General features: G+C 46.8%; 1 protein-coding gene across 2 annotated transcripts in view; it reads right to left on the reverse strand.

Moving 5' to 3' along the window:
• Nucleotides 1-21,214, reverse strand: part of MYO5B (myosin VB) — a 332,937-nt gene that overhangs the window by 169,422 nt on the left and 142,301 nt on the right. For both annotated transcript variants that reach the window (XM_077899806.1, XM_077899805.1), the window contains exons 2-3: nt 14,474-14,584; nt 2,168-2,339 (exon numbers count right to left, since the gene is read on the reverse strand). In XM_077899806.1, coding sequence (XP_077755932.1) covers nt 2,168-2,339; nt 14,474-14,584 — 283 coding nt within the window. The remainder of the gene's footprint in view (nt 1-2,167; nt 2,340-14,473; nt 14,585-21,214) is intronic.

Genomic DNA, 21,214 nt, shown 5'->3' on the forward strand with positions numbered 1-21,214 from the left:
AATATGTGAATCAAACTGTGATACATGCAGATAATGGAATGTCAGTGTCATAAAAAGTGGCTTATCAAGGTATGAAAAGACATGGCGGAAACTTAAATGTATATGACTACATGGGAGAAGCCAATCTGGAAAGGCTGTGTGATCCCAAACTCTACGATAGTCCACAAAAGGTAAAATGACAAAGACAGTAGAAAAAAATCAGTGGTTGCCAGGGCCCAGGGGGAGGGAGGAATGCCTACAAAGAGCCAAGGGGACGTGAAGGCCATGAAACCACTGTTAGGGTACCACAAGAGCAAATACATGTCATTACACATTTGTTCAAACCCATGGAACGTGCAGCACCAAGACTGAGCCCTAATGGAAACTAGAGATTCTGGTGGTGTGTTACTATAGGTTTGCCAATTTTAACAAACGTACCACTCTTGAACAGAATGTTAACAGGTAAGGCTGAGCATGTGTGGGCAAAGTGGGTGTCATATGGGAGAGCTCTATCTTCCATTCAATTTTGTTGTGAACCTAAGTTGTTTTTAAAAAGTCTATTTAAAAGGGGGAAAAAATAGTCTGGAATACTTGGAATAATCTGGTTTATTACATTTCAGGCTAAGGGAGGGAAAGGACACCTACCAAGTCTTCAAATGGAAGCTCGCCTGAAAAGACAACCTGGCCCAAAAGAGAAGTCTCCAAACTCTGATTAATCCCACCTAAGGTTAATGACTGGGGAGAAGTCTGTTAAAAACAGCCTCACGTGCTGTGCTGGCTGAGAGAGTTGCATAAAAGCCTAATTCCTGTAGCATTCAATTTTAGATATTCTAAGGTCACACGTTTTCCTGAAATGTCTCAGCCACTTCCAGAGCAGAAAGGAATGCTTCCTGATGACTCCGTACTCTGTGCTATGTTGGTCACTCTGAACAGCTGAAGCCAGAAGAGCCAAGGTGCATTTAGAGAAATATGTACAGACAGCAGGACCTCTTTCCAAAGGGGTGACTTCAAAAAGTGAAGCTCATGGTGGTTTATTCCTTTCTCCCAAAAAGGGAGATTTTTCAAAAAAAAAAAAAAAAAAAAGTTTTGAAAAAGCCCAACTTATTCAAGCCTCTGATAACTGATGGTCTTTTTCAAATAAAATTCCCACTAGTAATTGAGTTGAAGGAGTTTTTAGGAAAGGACTTCTCAAGCACTGAAGTCTAGTAGAAAAGCTCACTGGAACTTAGCAGCCAGCCAACCAACTCCAAACCAAAATAGAATATCACAGTGAAAAGAACTCTGGTCCTGAGGCCTCTCTTGTGATAACAGATAAGACCAAGGCTCTGAAGCAAGGCAGGGACAATTCCCACAAAGCAGCCCACGGCCTGACTGCTCAGCCAGATTCTGAAATGGTTTGCTCCTCAGACAATGATTTACAGGGTTCTGGTTTTCACTGTAGCATCTCATACTCAAAAACAGAATGAGGGAAATTGAGAAGTTTCAAGAAAAACAAAAACAATTTCAGGACTTTTTAATTAATTTTTTAAAAAGATTTTATTTATTTATTCATGAGAGACAGAAAGAGACAGAGAGAGACAGATGCACAGAGACACCGGCAGAGGGAGAAGCAGGATCCATGCAGCCCAATGCGGGACTCGATCCTGGGACTTCAAGACCATGCCCTGGGCTGAAGGCAGGCACTAAACCACTGAGCCACCCAGGGATCCCCAGGACTTTTTCATTTAAAATATGTTTTCTGCTCATGTATTGGACAAATATTAATCATGCCCCATGTTTGTGCAGGCAAGGGACAGCACCAAAGACAGCACTTTCTTGGGTTCACAACAGAAGCCAGCCAGGCATCCATTTCCAGAAGCGTGCTCTGTGAGAGGGGCAGATGCCCAAGCTAGGACCCTGGGCTGCATTTACTGCTCTCCTACAGACCGCAGGACTGTGCCCAAACCAGTCAGGGCACATGGCATGCTCCACTTCTGTCCTGGTTGAGCTGAGATTAACACCCATCAGCCCACAGAGATGGAGGGCAGCCTAATTAAGCCACATTCTCTAATTGCAAACCTTTCAAGGGTCTCAGATGAGAGGTACTCAGAATGCTAGTAGGATTCCTAACCATTAGAGTTCAGCGTGTCAAGTCTGAAGATTTTAAGTACTTTCAAACACATGCAGCCCATAGACACACACCACTTACCACAGTAAGTGTAGATATGATTCGACTCCAAGAAACGGACCTTTAAATTATGCAAAACTGCAGGCTCATGTAGGTAACTAAGGGCAGTTAGGTCATTTTCTCCCACCAAAATATCTGGATTCCGCAAAAAAGGCAGCTGGTTGCTTTGGACATCGATGGGGTATTCCCGAATCTAAAGAAAGGCAAGTAATAGACACAAAAAGGCAGAATTATGAACCATTTCACCTGTATTCAACGTCCTGTCGTGTTGGCAAGAATCACCGCCCTCACAAGATTGTGAGTGATGAAGACCAATAAACTGTTTTAAAGAAGGGCCAAACAAAAACACTTGTGTTGCCCCAAGTGACCAGCCCAGGTGGAAAACTTGCCTGTGACATCATCCCAGTGTATCGCCATCACATGAGTGAGGGGCCGAGAGATTCAGGAAGCACAACAAGGTTTAACAACGTGTTCTGCTGGTGGGTCTTTGAATCCGGTGGCAGTGGGAGTACCGCGCCTTCTCCCATGCAGCAAACCTCCTTTGCCCCCATTTAAAGCTGTTGCTTTCTTCCTCTGCCCTCATCAACCCATCCATTCACTTTTTATTGGAATCGCCTTGCAACTGACTGCTTCACATAAATGCCCTAAGCTGTACAGATTCTTCAATAAGTGGACTACATGCTACTGGAGGGAAATTATTTTACTTTGATCTAACATGTAACAGAAGGTGGTGTTACGTGTGTGTGTGTGTGTGTGTGTGTGTGTGTAATCAGGAAGAGTTGGCTGCAAGGTGTGATCCTCGTATCCTTAGCATGACACTTGGACATGAGTACTCAAAAGATGTTTATAGACAGGGTATGTTCATAACTGACTCATGTATATACATATCAATGTATAAAAAGATGATGCTCTTTTGTATATAAATTGTAAACCATAGCCCAAATTTTCCTGTGTTTTATCTAAGTTTTACAGTGTTCTTTAAAATCCAGGAGCTTGCAAAAACAGTTTCCCAAACACTACTCCTGGCAGTAGTGTGCCACTACTTATGTGTGGGAGTCTGGGGTGAGGCCCAAGAGTCTGAAAATTTTAAATACCCACAAGTAGTTATGCAACAGGTGGTCTCTAGATATTTTAAGAACCACCATTCTAGGCACGCCTTTCAGGAAATTCTATGGGCATAGCATCAATTTACTGGAATAACAGTTTAAGAAAAAAAAACATGAATATCAACTTTCTCTCCTACTTTTAAATGGTCTTACACAATCAGATCTTAAGGTATATGATAGCCAGCAAGTACAATAATGGTGCTAAAATCTGCAGATAAATGAAACCTACTCGCAGATCCAGAAATAAATGCAGGCACAGAAGGAAAATTTGTTCATAACAATGAAGCAAATCATCAAAAGGAATTTCCCTAGAACAGTGGTAGGTAAACTGGAAGGCATTTAGGGGAAAAAAAAAAATTGTGCCAGTATTCTACTCTCATTCTCTCATATAAGGTAGAACAAAAACCAAAGTGCAAAAAGAAACATAGGTAGTTTGAAAAGCTTTGGAAGGTTTCTAAAGAATGACAGAAGAGTCAGAAGTATGTCCCAAATTTTTGTATTTTGACTATAAATAGAATTTTTAAGCCATCATCAAGCACACCACACAGTAAAACGAGAGAAGGGGACAATGATTTTTACATTGCATTAATTCATAACAGAATTAATCTTAGTATCCACAGTTTTAACAAGTCAAAAAACCAATATCCCAACAGAAAATTACGTAGGAGATGCAAGTCACAAAAAAAAAAAAAAAAAAAAAAAAAAAAATACCACTACAGATGGACAACACGAAAAACTAATCAGTGGTCATTAACCAAAGAGATGCAAATAGTAGATTACCATCATTATCCACCATATAAGCAAAGGTGTAGAAACTCCCAAGACCTCCAAAACAAAGGATGTGGTCAAATAGACCTACTGTGTGCAGGTTTGACCTTTCAGAAGGCAGCTGGAAACACCAGTCACAACCCTTCATGAACAGACTCTTCCTTGGCTTCAGGAGACAATCTTACAAATGGGCAAAGATATCAACAATCTAAACCATGAAAATAAAACCCAACGTACACCTGTATCTGTGATGAATTGACAAAGAGGCATGTTACAGAATGAAATATGGGATTCCTTGTTTTGAAAACTATGTTAAAGTCTGTCTGAAATGACATCTCCACAAATTATCAAGTCACCCATGTTAGGTTTTCTTTGTATAGGTTCATGTCATGGTGTGTGTGTGTGTGTGTGTGTGTGTGTCTCAAGGCTCTTCTTTTTGTGTGAAGGTCTTATCAAATTTCCTCCATATAGGAGACTAGTAAACTGGCTATCACAGACATGATACCAAATTCCCAGAAGGTGGGCAACAAGGGAAAGTGGAGTATGTTGAGATTTTAAGTTCTAGAGCTGATGGCTCTGACCACCCTTCATCTCTGAGTGTCACAAACTCTAACACAACCCCCTCAGCCCGAGAGGCTTTCTCAAGACCTCCCCATGGAGGTGTCCCTCGCCTCTGGAAGAGCATGTTGGCTCTGCACATCCTGTGTGTCTCTCCACCCCCGCCCACCCCGCCACACAGCACAGGACCCAACCAAGTGCAGCCTCACCAGGCTCAGCCCCTCATTTCCCATATTAGAAAGTGGGGACCTCAGCTCTGTGTCTTTAGCCCCCAAGATGGAAATGCTGTCATTCCCCATCTTTCCTCAGATGAAACACCCCCTCAAGAACTCTCCCCCCAAAGCGCACAGAGGAAAACTCATCTGTGATTTTGTGAAAATATGATCCACAAATACGCCAGTGGTACTGGTTACAGTATAATCGCTAAGTCAAAATGCCCAGAGCGGGGATCCCTGGGTGGCGCAGCGGTTTGGCGCCTGCCTTTGGCCCAGGGCGCGATCCTGGAGACCCGGGATCGAATCCCACGTCGGGCTCCCGGTGCATGGAGCCTGCTTCTCCCTCTGCCTATGTCTCTGCCTCTCTCTCTCTCTCTCTGTGACTATCATAAATAAATTAAAAAAAAAAAATGCCCAGAGCAGCAGCAAAGATGTAGGAGGTGCAAGCTCAGCATTAGTACAGATTTTGTGGTGTGTGTACATCCAGAGGGAAGCAGGGAATGAGAGACTGAAGGTTTTTTTTAAATAGGATTTTGATTTAAACACTGCTGTTAGTATTGAACATTCACAGCTAACATGATTTTATTTGAAATCTAAGCATTTAGGATGGGATCAGGGACCATAAAAACTTCCTGGCACCAAACACTTCACAACGTAGTAACTGAGCCTCTGGAGGTGAAGAGGCGGCTAAATGGTTAACACTCATCGCAAAATTTAATTCTCGGTCACCCACCTGTAATGAACCTCCACCCCCACCCCACTCCCCCCGAAAAGAGGAACAGATGGGCATCTCCAACTGGTCCTCACCTGGCATATTGGGACTAGGCAAAACTTGAGAATACAGAGGAGGAGGTGGTTAGGGGATTGGTCCAAACTTGCACTTTCCGGTAGGGCCGCACATATGGTTATTGTGATTAAATTCATTGAAATTAAATATAATCAGAACTTCATTTTCTCGGCCACACTCATATTTCAAGACCCCAACAGGCATGTAGCCAGGGACTACCATACTGGACAATACAGATACACCACATCCCATTGTACCAACTGCTCTTTTAGAGAAACCTGGTCTAGATTGCTTTATACTCTGTGGGTCTATGGTTTTAGAATACTTAATAGGTGCTCAAAAAAATATTAGCTGGAAGGAATGTCGGGTTTTTTAAATGACCCCTCTCATATCAATTCGTATCCATGTTACATGGAACTACATAAAGAGAATATAATCCTAGAAGCATCTTTGAATGACAACTCCCAACACAAAGATTTGGAGCTAATAAGAAGCCTATATAGTAGATAAAGCCAACTTTTTTGTCCTACTCTACCCATAGAACTAAGATCTAGAGAAAACATAAGCTATAATAGGGTTACCAAGTGGAAGCCAACTTTTTTGTCCTACTCTACCCATAGAACTAAGATCTCAAGAAGACATAAGCTATAATAGGGTTACCAAGTGGCAAGGGGTTACTGTTGACCTGAAGGACTACACATACCCTAACTCTGACACCCAACTAGGAGTCAAACTGGGCTGAGAATCATGGTGCAGATCTAAGTGTTGTCTTTACCATGGTGCATGGTTCCTGATTTGAGAAGCCACCAAGAAACTCAGAAGTAGCTGCCCAAGGGGGTTGCAAAAAGAGTGTGGGTTGAGTGTAAAAGGGTACAGAGGCGGTTGGGCCAAGTATCTCATCAAGTTTCTAATAGATTTCTGAAGATCCCTGGCCTTGACTTTCTCATCTCCTAAACTCATATGTATTACGTTCATTACACATTATACGGAAAGCCCCACAAAGGTGCAGACATGTTTTCACTGCTGTACAGCCAGATCCTGGCAGTACCATTGCTCAACTGTTTTTAATCAATAATGAATGAATGGTGATGCAAATAATTAAGGGAAGAAAATGGCCATAAAGGAAAATAGAAGAAGTCTGAGTTTAAACAAAATTCCCAGAGCAAAAAAAACAGAGTCAAAGTTAATCTTTTGAGTCTATTTTATTGCAAGAAACACAGCTTGGACATTGTTAGAATCATGGGTTCCTAGTTTGGCTTCTGACCTGGCATCTCAGCAATGAGCAGTCCAGACCATTTCCTCTACCAGCTAAATCCAGGGTTTACTCAATGTCCACACTGCTTTCATTTAGGACAGGAGGTGGGATGGACGATGGCCGCCCTGGGCATTCTAAGATGCTTAGCAGTATCCCTGCTCTCTACCTGCCGGAGGCCAGTAGCAGACCTCCCTCCTCAGTCAGGACAACCCAAAACAAATCCAGACACTGCCAAATGTCCCTGTACTGGGGGTGGGAGTAGCGGGGAGAAAACAGGGGGTAGAAATCGCTGCTTCACTCATCTCTGAGCAGAAGCAGCCAGGCAAAATATCCTAAATGATGGAAAAGATCACGAGTACAGTGGACAAAAAGGGCAATGGTCATATGGAGGCAGATCTGCAAGGAGATGGATGCTAATGATGATCACCTAATAGTGTGAATATACTTAATGCCTCTGACTGCACTTGTAGAAAAATGGTGAAGATGGTCAGTTTTAGGTTGCATGTATTTTATGATAAAAATATTCATTAGAAAATTATAGCCTACTTTAGAGACAAGATAACTAATTGCATTGGCAACAGTATTACCGATAAATATTTATATGCCATTTTTATAACTGTAAATGTTTTTTTGTACATGTGCAATATAAACATTGTCCTTTTTTTGTATATGTTTTTCTTGGAGTTCGATTTGCCAACATATAGCATAACACCCAGTGCTCATCCAACATGATACTATCTGCTTCATGTCATTCTTGCCAACTCAACAAAGACCATCTCAACTGTGGATTATTGAGCAACTGAAGGCAAAAACTTTAGTGACCAAACAAATATTAAAATAAGAACAGAAATAACCAGTAAAACAAAGAGAAACCTAGTAATCAAAATCACTTGAAGTTTTACTGGAAGTAGCTACCACTCTTAGCTCTGGTTTGGCAGATGCGCACACAGCTGGCACTTCACCTGAACCCAGAAGGACAAGACCCAGGGGCATTCTCCAGGTGCGCAGGTCTGAGTGCACTAATGATCAAGTAGAGCAGTCCTAGTTCTTCTGCAGCACTTGCTTCCTGACATAACGATGCAAGTTTGCAATCTCCTGGCTGGAACAGCTTGATATGTTTGGCACCATCTGGAGACCTGAGTAAGAGGGGCCTGTCACTGGGTCTTGCACCTTCAAGTGCTCCATCATCTTCAACACAAAATAGCAGCTCATTAAAGAGCACATGATTGCTCTGCACTTGGTATCAGGCTTGAGCACTGACACAGTGAGATCTGCAGCCCTCAACATCCACTCCCATGACAAGCACCTCAGGCCCCAGGAAAATGCTCCTGTGCACCACCCCCCCCTTTGCCCCATGTCCTTGAAGACACACAATGGCCTCCAGGTGCCTGGGACATCTGTGGACTGTGTAACACCGCCAACACCAGACACCGCTTTGCGGTGCGGGGAGGCACTGGGCAGTAAAAAGGCTGCGAGCCCAGGAAAGGCAAATGAGCATGGTAACCCTTCCTTTCAGAGGGCACGACTGCCAAGACAATTCACACATAGAAACACCATTTCCCAGTCGGGCCTAATGCCCAATTCCGAGCTTCTCCATAGGCTATGAGGCTCCAGAGGCACTCACAGATCAGTACAGTGTTTCCAACCACAGCAATGCAACACGAGGAACATTGTGCAATACTCAATAATTCGTGTTCCCTTAAGTTTGCTTATATATAGGTATAGGCGCACAACATGCTTAAAGATCATGGTTCTTTACACTGGCAGCCAGATGGAGACTGAACAGAGATGCAAATAAATATATTAGATGTTTTGGTTTTCAAAACTTAGAAATGTCCATTTTACTTAAATTCTGATGAAGTTTGCCTATATTAATAGATGTAGGCTTACAGCTACCCGCTTGCCCTGACCCCACCGATTTTCAAGGGCGTGAGTATGCAGAGATACTGATGGAGCACATTCCCCGCCTTCAAGCTCACATATGCCCATCTTCCTCTCACACAGACCCAGGGAGGACCCTGTACACAAGGAGTACTCACCACCAAGGTGGCTGTGGGGCACTAGATAGGAACTCCAGGCAGAAGACAAGCAGGAATAGATGTCATAAAAGCCATATGCAAGAGACCCACACTCAATATCCTCAATGGGGAAACAGAACTTTTCGCCTATAACCAGGAACAGACCAGGGATGTGCACTCTCACCATTACTATTTAACATAGTATTGGAAGTCCTAGCCTCCATAATCAGACAACAAAAAGACATAGAAGCCATCCAAATTGGCAAGGAAGAAGTCAAACTTTTATTCTTTACAGACAACATGATACTCTACATGGAAAATCCAAAAGACCCCAACAAAAATTACTAGAATACACAAATTCAGCAAAGTTGCAGGATATAAAAACCAATGTACAGAAATCTGTTGCATTTCTATATGGTAATAATGAAGCAGCAGAAAGAGAAATCAAGGGCTCAATCCCATTTATGACTGCACCAGAAACCATAAGATATCTATGAATAAACACCTAACTGAAGAAATAAAAGATCTGAACTCTGAACACTATAGAATGCTTATAAAAGAAATTGAAGAGGACACAGGGAAATGGAAAAACAGTCCATGCTGGTGGATAAGAACATACATTGTTAAAACATATATACTAACCCAAGCAATCTACATATTTAACACTATCAGCATTTTTCACAGAGCTGGAACCAACATTTCTAAAATCCATATGAAACCACAAAAGAACCCAAATAGCCCAAAATCCTGAAAAATAAAAGCAAAGCTGGAGGCATTAAGACAGTGTGGTCCTGGCACAGAAACAGACACATCGATCAATGGAACAGAATAGAGAACCCACAACTCTATGGTCAACCAATCTTTGACAAAGCAGGAAAGAACACCCAATGGAAAAAAGTCTCTTCAACAAATGGTGTTGGGAAAATTGAACAGCCACGTGCACAAGAATGAAATTGGAGTGAAACTTTCTTACACCACACACAAAAATTCAAAATAGATAAAAGACCTAAATGTGCGACAAGAAACCATCGAAATCTAGAGAACATACGCAGCAACCTCTTTGACCTCGACCATCGCAGCTTCTTGCCCCTGCGACACATCACCAGGGGCAAGGGAAACAAACAGAAACATGAACTACTGGGACCTCGTTGAGATAAAAAGCTTCTGCACAGCAAGGGAAACAGTCAACAAAATTCAAAGGCAGCCTATAGAATGGGAGGAGATATTGACAAAAGACAGATCTGATAAAGGGCTAGTATCCAAGATCTATAAAGAACTTTTCAAGTTCAACACCCAAAACACAATCAAGAAATAGAAGGTACAAATAGATACTTTTCCAAAGATGACATCCAGATGGCCAACAGACACATGAAAAGATGCTCAACACCACTCACCATCAGGGAAATACAAATCAAAACCACAATGAGATACCACCTTACACCTGTCAGAATGGCTAAGATGAACACCACAGGACACAGCAGGTGTTGGCGAGGATGCAGAGAACAGGGAACCCTCCTGCACAGTAGGTGGGAATGCAAGCTGGTGCAGCTACTCTGGAAAAAGTGTGGAGGTCCTTAAAAAGCTAAAAATGGAGCTACCTATGATCCAGCAATTGCACTACTGGGTATTTACCTAAAGGATACAAAAATACAGTTCCGAAGGCACACATGTATCCCAATATCTATAGCTGCATTATCAACAATCATCAAACTATGGAAAGGATCCAAGTGTCCATCAACTGACAAATGGATTAAGAAGATATGGTCTAGGGCAGCCCTGGTGGCTCAGCGGTTTAGCACCTGCCTTCAGCCCAGGGCAGGATCCTGGAGACCTGGGATCGAGTCCCAAGTCAGGCTCCCTGCATGGAGCCTGCTTCTCCCTCTGCCTGTGAGTCTGCCTCTATGTCTCTCGTGAATAAATAAAATCTTAAAAAAAATTGTCTAAATACACAACTCAATATTACTGAGCCATCAGAAAGAACGAAAGCTTACCATTTGCAACAACAATAGAGCTAGAGTGTACTATGCTCACTGAAATAAGTCACTCAGAGAAACACAAATTCCAGGGCTGAGTAGGTTAAGCATCTGCCTTTGGCTCAGATCCCAGGGTCATAGGATTCAGCCCCGCATTGGACTCCCTGCTCAGCAAAGACTCTCCTCCTCCTTCTCCCCCTCCCACCACTTGTGCTCTCAAAATCTTAAAAAAAAAAAAAAAAAGACAAAATTCCATGATATCACTCATATGCAGAATTTTTTTTTTTTTTAAATAGGCTCCACACCCAGCACGGAGCACCATGTGGGGCTTAACTTTACAACCCTAAGACCAAGACCTGAGATCAAGAGTTGGCCACTTAACCGTCTGAGCCACTCAGGTGCCCTACCATACCTGGAATTTAAAAAACAAAACAGATGAACACATGAGAGGGGGTGGAAAAGGGAGGGAAACAAACCTTGAGAGGCTCCTAACAACGGAACAAACAGGGTTGATGGAGAGAGGTGGGTGGGGGATGGGCGAGATAAGCAATGGGCACTAAAGGAGGGCGCTGGTTGTGATGAGCACAGGGTGTTGATGTATCACTGAATTCTACTCCCGAAACCAATATTGCAATGTTAACTAACTAGAATTCAAATAAAAGTTTTTAAAAACCAATTTAAATGCAAAACCGTGGAAACAGGGAGTTCTCCCTGCCACTAGGGGGCAGGAGTGGCAAGGGAGGCGGAGGCAAGAGCCCGAAGGCCTGTGAGGCACCAACTCCGGGAGCTCTGGGAGCTCTGTCCATCAGCCAGGGTTAGCCAACACTCATAGGGATGCTCAACCCAGGTTAAGGCAGCACTGCGCCAAGGGCTGGCACACCGAGACACTCTGCACCCATCACAGCTGTGGGGACAGAGACGACACTATGTTTTTCCAAGAAGTTTCCCATTGGCTTAAATACAGAGTATCTTACATGTTGTGCTCAGGGAAACAAGCCAGACAAGGGGGACAAATCCTGCAGGACTCCACTTCTACAAGGTGCTCAGAGCAGCGAGCTTGGAGACACAAAGTCAGAGTCACCAGAGCCGGACAAGGACAGAATGTCAGTTTTGCAAGGTCAAGAGCTCTACACGTGGACAGTGATACAACCACTTGGAAGTACTAATGCCACTGGCCTGGGCGTTGAAAAATGGCTCACGTGTTCAGCTTCGTGTATTTGACCACAACACGAATAAGCAACACTGAAGACAACATCCCTCAGGGGGAACACCAGGGAGCCTGGTCACCCTGAGCTAAGCACATGAGCCAGCACTAAGGTAGAAGCTTGGTGTTAGAAACACTGCTCTTCCAGAAGAGAATGAACTGATTTTCATCCTTTGCCACAATAGTTAAACCCATAGTCCTGGACCCTGAGAAGGTGAGAGTGGGGGGTGGGCACTGCCAGGGGGACCTCGCCAGCCCGGTGCATCAAGGATGGTCTCAGCTACACAGCAGGTGCTCTTCAGACTTGCAGAGGCCAGTCCTTTAATTTCTGCCCTCCTGCCTCTGGCCCGCAGCTCGGATTAGGGTGGCTCCCAATGACCACTGTGAGCCAGCAGTGGGCAAATCATGGTCTGCCAGGAGGCCGGCCAGAGCTGGATGTTCAGGGCCCATTATTTCTCAAGAGCTGCTAATTCACAGCCGCAGGCACCCCTTCTGATTACATGCTGACTGGCCACGTAGCAGGTGTGGGGGGGGTGACTTGGGAAGCCACCAGGATTAGTCACGCTGGGCAGATTTTCAGCTGGGGACGCAAGCATCTGCTCTGTTTTAGCAACACCAGCAGGCCATTCCTCACTACCTCCGTTCAACCCTTTAAAAAGACCACCCACTTAAAAGGTCAACTAAAATGAACTATGTTGGAATAGAAGTTACAGCACTCAACTGGGTGAACTCATTTCATTTTGTTTTGGGCGTGGCGCGGGAAGTTATTTGAACAGAGTAAACATGATCCCATCTGCTGGGAATTTTCTTCCTCACCTCAAAACCAAGAGGAGGCTGGCCAAGTCTGACTGCCAGGAAGGGGAAGGTGAAGCATGCACACCTTGGCGTAAAAATCTAACCAAGGCAGTGTCCCAGGTTTACCACGTGCTAGGCTTGAGGGAAGTTAGGAGGGGGAGATGTTCCATCTTCCTACTAATCAATGAGTTAATCAACTGTAGCAGGTACTGCATGAGCAAAGCACAAAACAAGGTCCATTTCTCAAGTAGGTCACTGCTAACTAGGAAGACAAGACCAAGATGCTCAGGAGAAGGAAAAACCTATCAAGGTAGCAAATGATCAAGGGCTACGGCATCAGGGAGGCCAGCCGCGCTCCAGCCTTCCTTCCAAGCAAGGTCCACTCTTCAGCCCTCCGACTTAACCCCTCCCAAAGTCTGTTCTTGGTTTCTTCCTGCCACTTCCTTCAAAGCCTGCTTTTCCCATGGAATCTGAGAGAACAAGCGAGTGATGTCACGTGGCATTCACCTCTCAGTAGGACTCGCTTCACGCAGCTTAATACCCACACAGCTCCAGGTGTAAACTTGCCAAATCCCTGTGCCAGACCCCTGAAAACTCACGTGATGTTGTGCATCAACCATACCCAAGACTTCTTGCAAAAACTTCCTTCCCAGTCTCCCCCACTGTAAACGCTGCCCAGTTGACCTCTGCCTGTGTCACAGGCCATCCCTCTGACCCCTGCCTGCTTCCACTGGTGCCCAGGCACACAGGCCTTCCCGTCTGCAGCCCAAGGGAACACATCACAGCCCCAGGACTTCAGCGCATGCACCACTCCCACCTGGGAAACTCGGAGTCTCCTTAGTCCCGAGTCTTCAATGGCCATCTCCTTCCCATGACCCCTTCAGGTCTCTCGACCCCTTCACCTCATCAGGCTCCCTCTATATTTGGTCCCATACCTCACCCACCTGCATCTGCACCGATGCAATTACAGCACAGGCACGCAAACATCTGTAAAATGCACACATTATAATGAAGGGTGGTCACAAAAGGCCCACAAAAAGGGAAAAATCAGATCATATAGGAGGAAGGTGTTATAGGTAACTACCCTGAAGCCACCTGAAAGGCAACTAATAGAGGAGTCTCCCCACAGCAGGGATACATATGGGTGCTCCAGTGCCGGACACTAAACAGACATTAACAACTCCTTTTGTTCTCAAAAGTCCCCTAGACTATCACTTCCACATAACAGATGAAGTGATGCATCTAGAAACCTTGTTAACCTACCCAAGGGCACACAGTGAGCAACGGCTGAGCCAGGGTCCCAACCCCAACAGCTGGGTCCAGAGCCAGTGCTCCAAGTGCCCTACCATGCACAGTCTCTTAGGTTCCTCCTTCCTCACCTCCCACGAAGCCTCAGCCCTATGAAGGGGACCCTTCCTTCTACTCCAATGAGAAGGTTCCTGCTCCAGCCACTGGAGACCCCTTGGCTACAAATGCCAGGGGGCATTTATTCCTTATGTGGCATTCGGGGAGCAGTCCCGTGGTTTACCACTTTCATGTGTGTTATCGACAGCACCAAGTGGCTGGGCATAGGAGAAACTGTAGTCACCATCCACCACCAGCCCTGGCAGCAGAGCCCATGCTCCCCCCTCCCACGACCCGCACATACCGATTCATCTTCCAGTCTGAGTTGGAGGCTCTTCTCTCCCTCCTTGTAGTCCTTGGTTAATTCAGCCGAGCACCACACTTCATCAGGGTCAGGGATCCAGACCCTCGTGTACTGGAAGATTAACACAAGAAAGTCAGGTAAGGAAACAAGCTTTCTGGTGTTTTCCTATGTGTTGCTATCTGTGAGGGGCCCTCAGGTAGGGCCATCTTGACACATCTTCCTAATCGTTTCAGAATGCAAGGTGATCTAATCCCATGGGGCAAGTCGGTAACTCACAGGCCTGGGGACAGAGGGCACCTTCTAGATCTTAAGAAAACACCACAGATCAATGTGATTATCATTCCACTGGCAAGACTACCAAGCCTGCATCTGGTCACACCCACCAGAGCCCCACACCATCATCTCAAGGATGAGATGAGACGACTGCGTCAGACAGACCGGGGCATCTGGTGTGCTACGAGGAGGGATAAACCAGCACCGCAGGCCAAGACCCAGAAAGGCAGGCTAATCTTCAAATCATGGCCACCTCTGCTCTGATAGGCTGCATTCGGGGACAAAGCTGTTTTCCTGAAGGACTGAAAGAACATGTAAGCCGATCAAAAGCATGTTTATATATCCCCACATCATCAGCAACCTCAGTTTATGTGTGCGTGCTCTAGGTCACAAACACACCCAAAAGTCCTGCTCAAGCTCCTGCGGCTGCTGGTCATCAGGCCAGCCAGCTCCTAGCAGGAATGATGCAGCCCTGGCAAGTGAAGGAGCCCTGGCCTCTGCCTCGGAGTGGCCAGCCGGGATGCACGCCAGAGTCACCTGAGCATGTGAACCCGGGTTCTACCTCAGACCAATGCAGAACCTGGTGGACATAGAGCTTCCAAGGAGAGAACAGCATACGCAGCCGTGGAAACCCCAGGTCTGGTGGACCAGAGGCACCTGAACCTGCCGGTGGCCCCTCCTGCCAGCTCTCCATATAGCTGTCAGACCAATTTCTAGTTTGTTTTTTTTTTTAAGATTTTGTTTATTCATTCATGAGACACACAGAGAGGCAGAGACACAAGCAGAGGGAGAAGCAGGCTCCCTGCAGGGAGCCCGATGTGGGACTCCATCCCAGGAACCCGGGGTCACACCTTGAGCCAAAGGCAGATGCTCAACCACTGAGCCACCCAAGTGTCCCCGATTTCTGAATTTTATAGGTAGGTGATCGCCACAGGCCTATTTGCTTTAGACCTCGGCTACATGCATCCATGCACACACAGATGGTTTCATGGCCACAGGACATTCTCGGCAAACCTGAAACTAAGGGCTCTCATGACCCCAAGTTCAGCCAGAACACGACCTGGGTCAGTGTGGCCTGCCTTCTGCGCGCAGTGCGGCTCCAAGTGCAGACCTCAGGGCCAGTCAGCCGCCAGCGCACAGGCAGCCCACGGGCCTCACGTCAGCCCTGGTTCTGATGGTGTTCCCCTCCACACGGTCACTGCCCTTTTTATCTGCAGAGCCCGGGCCCTTACTGCACTTAATGCAGATATCCTATTGAGAATAGGTCACGAGAGGCTCACAACACTCATTGACGGGAAAGCGGAGCACCCCCAATATCCCACACAGGATAAGAGGCCAAAGCTGTCTTTAGTGTCATGAGCAATGACGTTCCCCGGGGCCTCCTCTCTGCCTCCAAGCCTGCCACGAAGAGCGTGTCTTTACAGAGACGTCCTAGAGCCTTACAGCACCTCAGCACTCCACGGTAAGGCAGCAGGACTGCTCTGAGCCACCTGCAGAGAAAACTCTGAGTACATGTCAACCCTAGCTCTCCACAGTTCTTCTCCCCTTAGGTATTCTTAACCTGCTTCCTTCCCCCACCGTGCAGTAGGCCCACCTCCCATGAGCTGCAATGACACTTCAGATCCTGTCCCCAAGCCCCAGACGAGGGATCTTTGCTTGGCCTCAGTACTGCTGCCATCCCTCCAGGCCCGCCTCTGGGACCCCCGTCCAGGCAGAGGGAGTACACGACACCGAGGAATTGTGTTCAGTCTACACTCCAAGTAAACGATGTCGGGAAAGGCTTAAGGGAAGGGTGATAAGGAGAATGAGAACAATCCTAACAGGAACTCAATGGAGGGAATGATGGTATGTGGATATCGTGGAGAGGCTGGACGTCCCCGAAGCCCAGGGGCCCGGTCGTGGTCACTCAGGGGCCCTCTGGCCTGACTCCCGCTGCCCATGTGCCACTCACTGACCTGTTAATTGCACCAGCACACCTCCCTGCCTGGCACTAGCTGCTTAATTCTTACCCTGGGAAGGTCCATTCATCTACTTCTGTGAATCTCTTCTCTCAATAGACTGCAAATAGATAATGGCAAGAAAACGGTCTCTGTCTCCCCATTCCACAGAACCCAGCACAGCATTGGAGGCATTGGAGGGCCCTAAGGGTGCTTCAGCTGCTCCAGGTGAGGGCCTCAGCCTCCCCACCAACTGCGAGCCTGTCGAAAATGCAGGAGCACAGCCCCAGCCACACTCACTGACGCACCATGTACCCCAAGTACATGCTGTTCTGCTTCTTCAGGATGTGCTCATTCTTCCCTGCCTTCAGGATGGGTCACCAACCAGAGCCCTGGCCCAAAGCCAATGTGTCACTTGTGTTTGTCACTCAGAGCCCATGAGTTAAGGATGGTCTTCAAAAGTGTAAATGGCTGAGAGGAAAGAACAATGTCCAGTTGGAACCTGTTGATTATGTGAAAGTTGAATTTTTTGCATCCATAAAGTTTCACTGCGACACATGTACACATCCCACTTATGCACTGCCCATGGCTGCTCCGGCGCTTTGGAGGCCGGTGTCTGGTCAGGACAGACCCTGTGGCCCAGAAGCCTGAAAGGTTTCATGTCTGAAAGGCCATTACAGGGCAGGCTTGCTGCCCTCACTCTCCGTACGCACTGTTGCTGCAGCCCAGAATGCCCTCGCTGACTCAAACACACGGTCCCCACCCTCACTGACCCTGACCATCCCTGCGCCCTCCAGGTTAGCTCTTAGCAGTGCACAGCTGCCCTTCTATGACATCGTGTTGCAGGCCTGTCATGTCTGTTTCTTCCGTGGCAAGATCTTACAGATATGCTTTTGGGCATCTCCATATCCCTGGCATACAGTAGGTGCCCATTAAATGTTTGCTGAGACAGGAATTAGTCAACTATGCATTCATGAGGCCCCTAGTTTACACATAAAACACATGGTGATAGCTGCCACGTAACCAAGTAGAAACATGGAGATCTAGACCCTGACTCTAAGGAACATACACCCTCATCCAGCAGGTGCTTCACTTGAGCACAGCCCCTCGAGGGCGACGTGGCCAGTTCAGCAGGGAACAGGCCTCTCAAGAAAAGGGAAGGCAGTCATAACTGATGCCAACTGAGGAAGCAGAGGACCAAGTGCTCCTGTGCCTTCTAAAGGACATCATGTATCACAGACCTGAGCAAGCCAGCCCTAGACTCACGTCAACATCTGAGTACCTGACAAGTGCCCACTGTGCTAGACGCTGTCCTCTCTCCTCCATCCCCACAACACAGACACGTGGATGCGTGTGGAGGTCACAGCCGTTCGAGGTTGAGAACAGCATTAAGTAAGTCAACCCTGGGATTCCCTGGGTGGTGCAGCAGTTTAGCGCCTGCCTTTGGCCCAGGGTGCGATCCTGGAGACCCGGGATCGAATCCCACGTCGGGCTCCTGGTGCGTGGAGCCTGCTTCTCCCTCTGCCTGTGTCTCTGCTTCTCTCTCTCTCTGTGTGTGTGACTATCATAAATAAATAAAAATTAAAAAAAAAAAGGTAAGTCAACCCTGCATCGCGATGGTGACATGTGCAGGAAGGACCCCCTGCCTTCATCCTACCTTGTGGATTCGCAGCTTAAAGTGTGTACAGATCAGAGCTGGTTACCCAACATCATGTGAGCCACACTCGAGCAACTGATGGGATTGCCAAGGGCAAGTGTAACCATAATCAAAGTTTACTTTGCACGCTGACTTAGCAAACAACTCACCACCCCTTCCCTCCCCAAACCTACCCCCTGCCCAGGAAGATCCATTGCCTCTGTGACCCCAAACAAGGCAGGACATGAGCAATGCAGAGTAAACAGCAAAGACGACAGGCTAGGAAGGGAGGGAGGAGCGCCCCAAGAGCCAGCAAACATGGAAGAAACAGATCTGAGCTGTGGACAGAGGCAGGATGTGGAGGGAGGTCTTTGGTGCAAGGAAAATGTTCTGTAAGCAGACAGAGGTGATGGTTGCAGAGCCCTGTGAATGTGTCACATACCACTGAGCCATTCACTTTAAGAAGTTCTGTTATGCAAATTTCACCTCAATTGAACAGGAGACTGTTTTGGTTGCAGAAGATGCAAACAGCATTGTGTGCACTCTCTAATGGCACGGGTTCTTCTCAAGTCTGAGAAAACAGGAACATGTATTCCTTTAACAAAGTCATCAGGGACTTCTGGGTGGCTCAGGGGGTGAGCATCTGCCTTCGGCTCAGGGCATGATCCCGGAGTCCTGGGATCAAGTCCCACCTTGGGCTCCCCGCAGGAAGCCTGCTTCTCCCTTTGCCTATGTCTCCACCTCTGTCTGTGTCTCTCATGAATAAATCTTAAAAAGAAAAAAGCCATCAATTTCACAGACCAGATATGAACTTTCTAGAACCAAGATTCTGTGTTGCCTCTTGGTTTCTTCAAGAATTCCTTCCAACAAATATGACCTCTAGACCAGCTTTCCTGGAGGGAGGTTGTAAGAAGAGAAGCTGGCCGACATAATCCAACCATGGCACCACTCAACTCCTCACCATCCCCTTTGACAAAGGTTAAGTCTGTCATGTCTAAGGAGACAGAAGTCTGACCTCACTATCAAAGAAGGACTTGTGATTTTTCTTTTTGGAAAGAGCCCTGGAGAAGGCAGAGGTCTGTGAACAGAGATGCATCAGCACCCAGAGCTGCTTCCTGGGTTTCCCTCCCATCTGCAGGGCCTCCCAGGACAGGTCTCTGCTACAGGGAGCGGCTGCCCATGGCAGGAATGCTCAACCCTGGCTGCACATGAGAGCCACCTGGGGAGCTTTCAAAGCTTCCCAAGAAACATGACCCTCAGACCAAGTACACCAATCCTGGGGGGGGAGACCAGCAGCAGTTCTGAAAGCCCTGCAGATGCACCAATGTGCAAGCACGCGTGTAAGCTAGCAGGCTTGAGGGTTCACTTAACTGATCTGCAGGCACCAGACATTGCATCAAGGCCTCCCCTCAGTACCCTGTGATGGAGCATGGAATTCCAGCCCCCATATTCTTGAGCCCGAGGTAAAAGCATTACCTCCAGGAAGCCCCATGCTACCATGTGGATTCCAGATCAAGAAGGATGCCACATTCATCTGCGTGTGCTCAGCACCAGACAGTACAGCACCATGGCTGGGCATGTGGGCTCCAGAGCCGGGCAGCCCAGTAAGAATTCCAACCAGCACTTATTAGTTAGCCTAAGAAGTAATAAGCTGCTGAGTGGCTCTGAGCCCTGTTTTCTCAGCTGTACAATGTGGGTAAAAGTTAGATATACCTCATCAAGTAGTCCCAAGAATGAAACACAATCCCAAATTACCAGAAAACCATAAGCATTAGACAACAGAGCTGATGATAATAGTGCACATGGGGTCGTCTAAAAGGCAGGAACCAGATGGGATCTTGTAGAGAATTAGAGAATGGGAAAACACCAAGCCTAACATGTTTCCAGGTCACTGGGATCCTTTTGCTATCCTACAAATCATCGTCTATAGACAGCTGTGCCTTGCCTAAAGATCAATACTTAGGTCTAGACTACTTTAACTTCAAAACCCTGAGAGAAGGGATGGTCAATGCTGGCTGGCATTTAAGAATTATCTGCAGATCTTAAAACAAAAACATCAATGTGTGTCCCACACCTGAGTGATGAGGATGAAATCTCAGAGCAGGCCCCAAACACTGTATTTTTCTTAAGCTTCAAGTGAACATTAAAAAAATCACAGTTTCAAGGAAGAGAATCAAAATCAAAATGGACTTTAGGGGAAAAGAGAACAGGGACACTGAAAACATTCACTTCCTAGAATCTAGAGTGACACAACCTTACACTAAAGTAACTAAGTCCTTTAACCATTTCATCTTGGTTTAAAACTCAAGTAAGATGCACAGGGTCTTCACTACGCCGTCCCAAAGAAGATCACGGAGGGTAGAGAGGCACAGAAAAATCTGCTCATGTTCACAGTGAGAAGCTAGAGTCAGACCAGGACCAGACACAGGAGCTGCAACCTGCAGCCCTTGCTGCATCCCCGGCAGGAAACGCTAACCGACTGCTGCAGCTGGCCACCACAGGTACATTGCACAGGCAAAGCATCCCATGTGCACACATAAAAGGAACTACAAGGACGTGCCACATCAGGCCACTGGATGCTTCAAGCAGCAGGCCGACTGGAAACTGGGTGGCAATGTCACCTTGACCTGAAGCACTGTCTCGGCACCATCCCCAGGGGACAGACAAGAGGGGAGATCCCAGCCTGGCCTGCGGGCCGACTAGATGAACCCCACCCATTCTTGCCCGCGTTAGGGCACAACCAGCAGGCACACTGTCTGCCTTGTTCACAGCTGTGCCCCTTCACAGCAGGTGCTGAAACCTCTGCTCTATCATTGAAAAGCCAGGGCTCCAGTTGAGGGGTGCAGGGGGAGTCCCTTTTGCTAAAACTGACAAAGGAGGCAAACAGCATTTCTC

The sequence above is a fragment of the Canis aureus genome, chromosome 6 (assembly GCF_053574225.1).
Source record: "Canis aureus isolate CA01 chromosome 6, VMU_Caureus_v.1.0, whole genome shotgun sequence".
In the NCBI taxonomy this organism is placed as follows: Eukaryota; Metazoa; Chordata; class Mammalia; order Carnivora; family Canidae; genus Canis; species Canis aureus.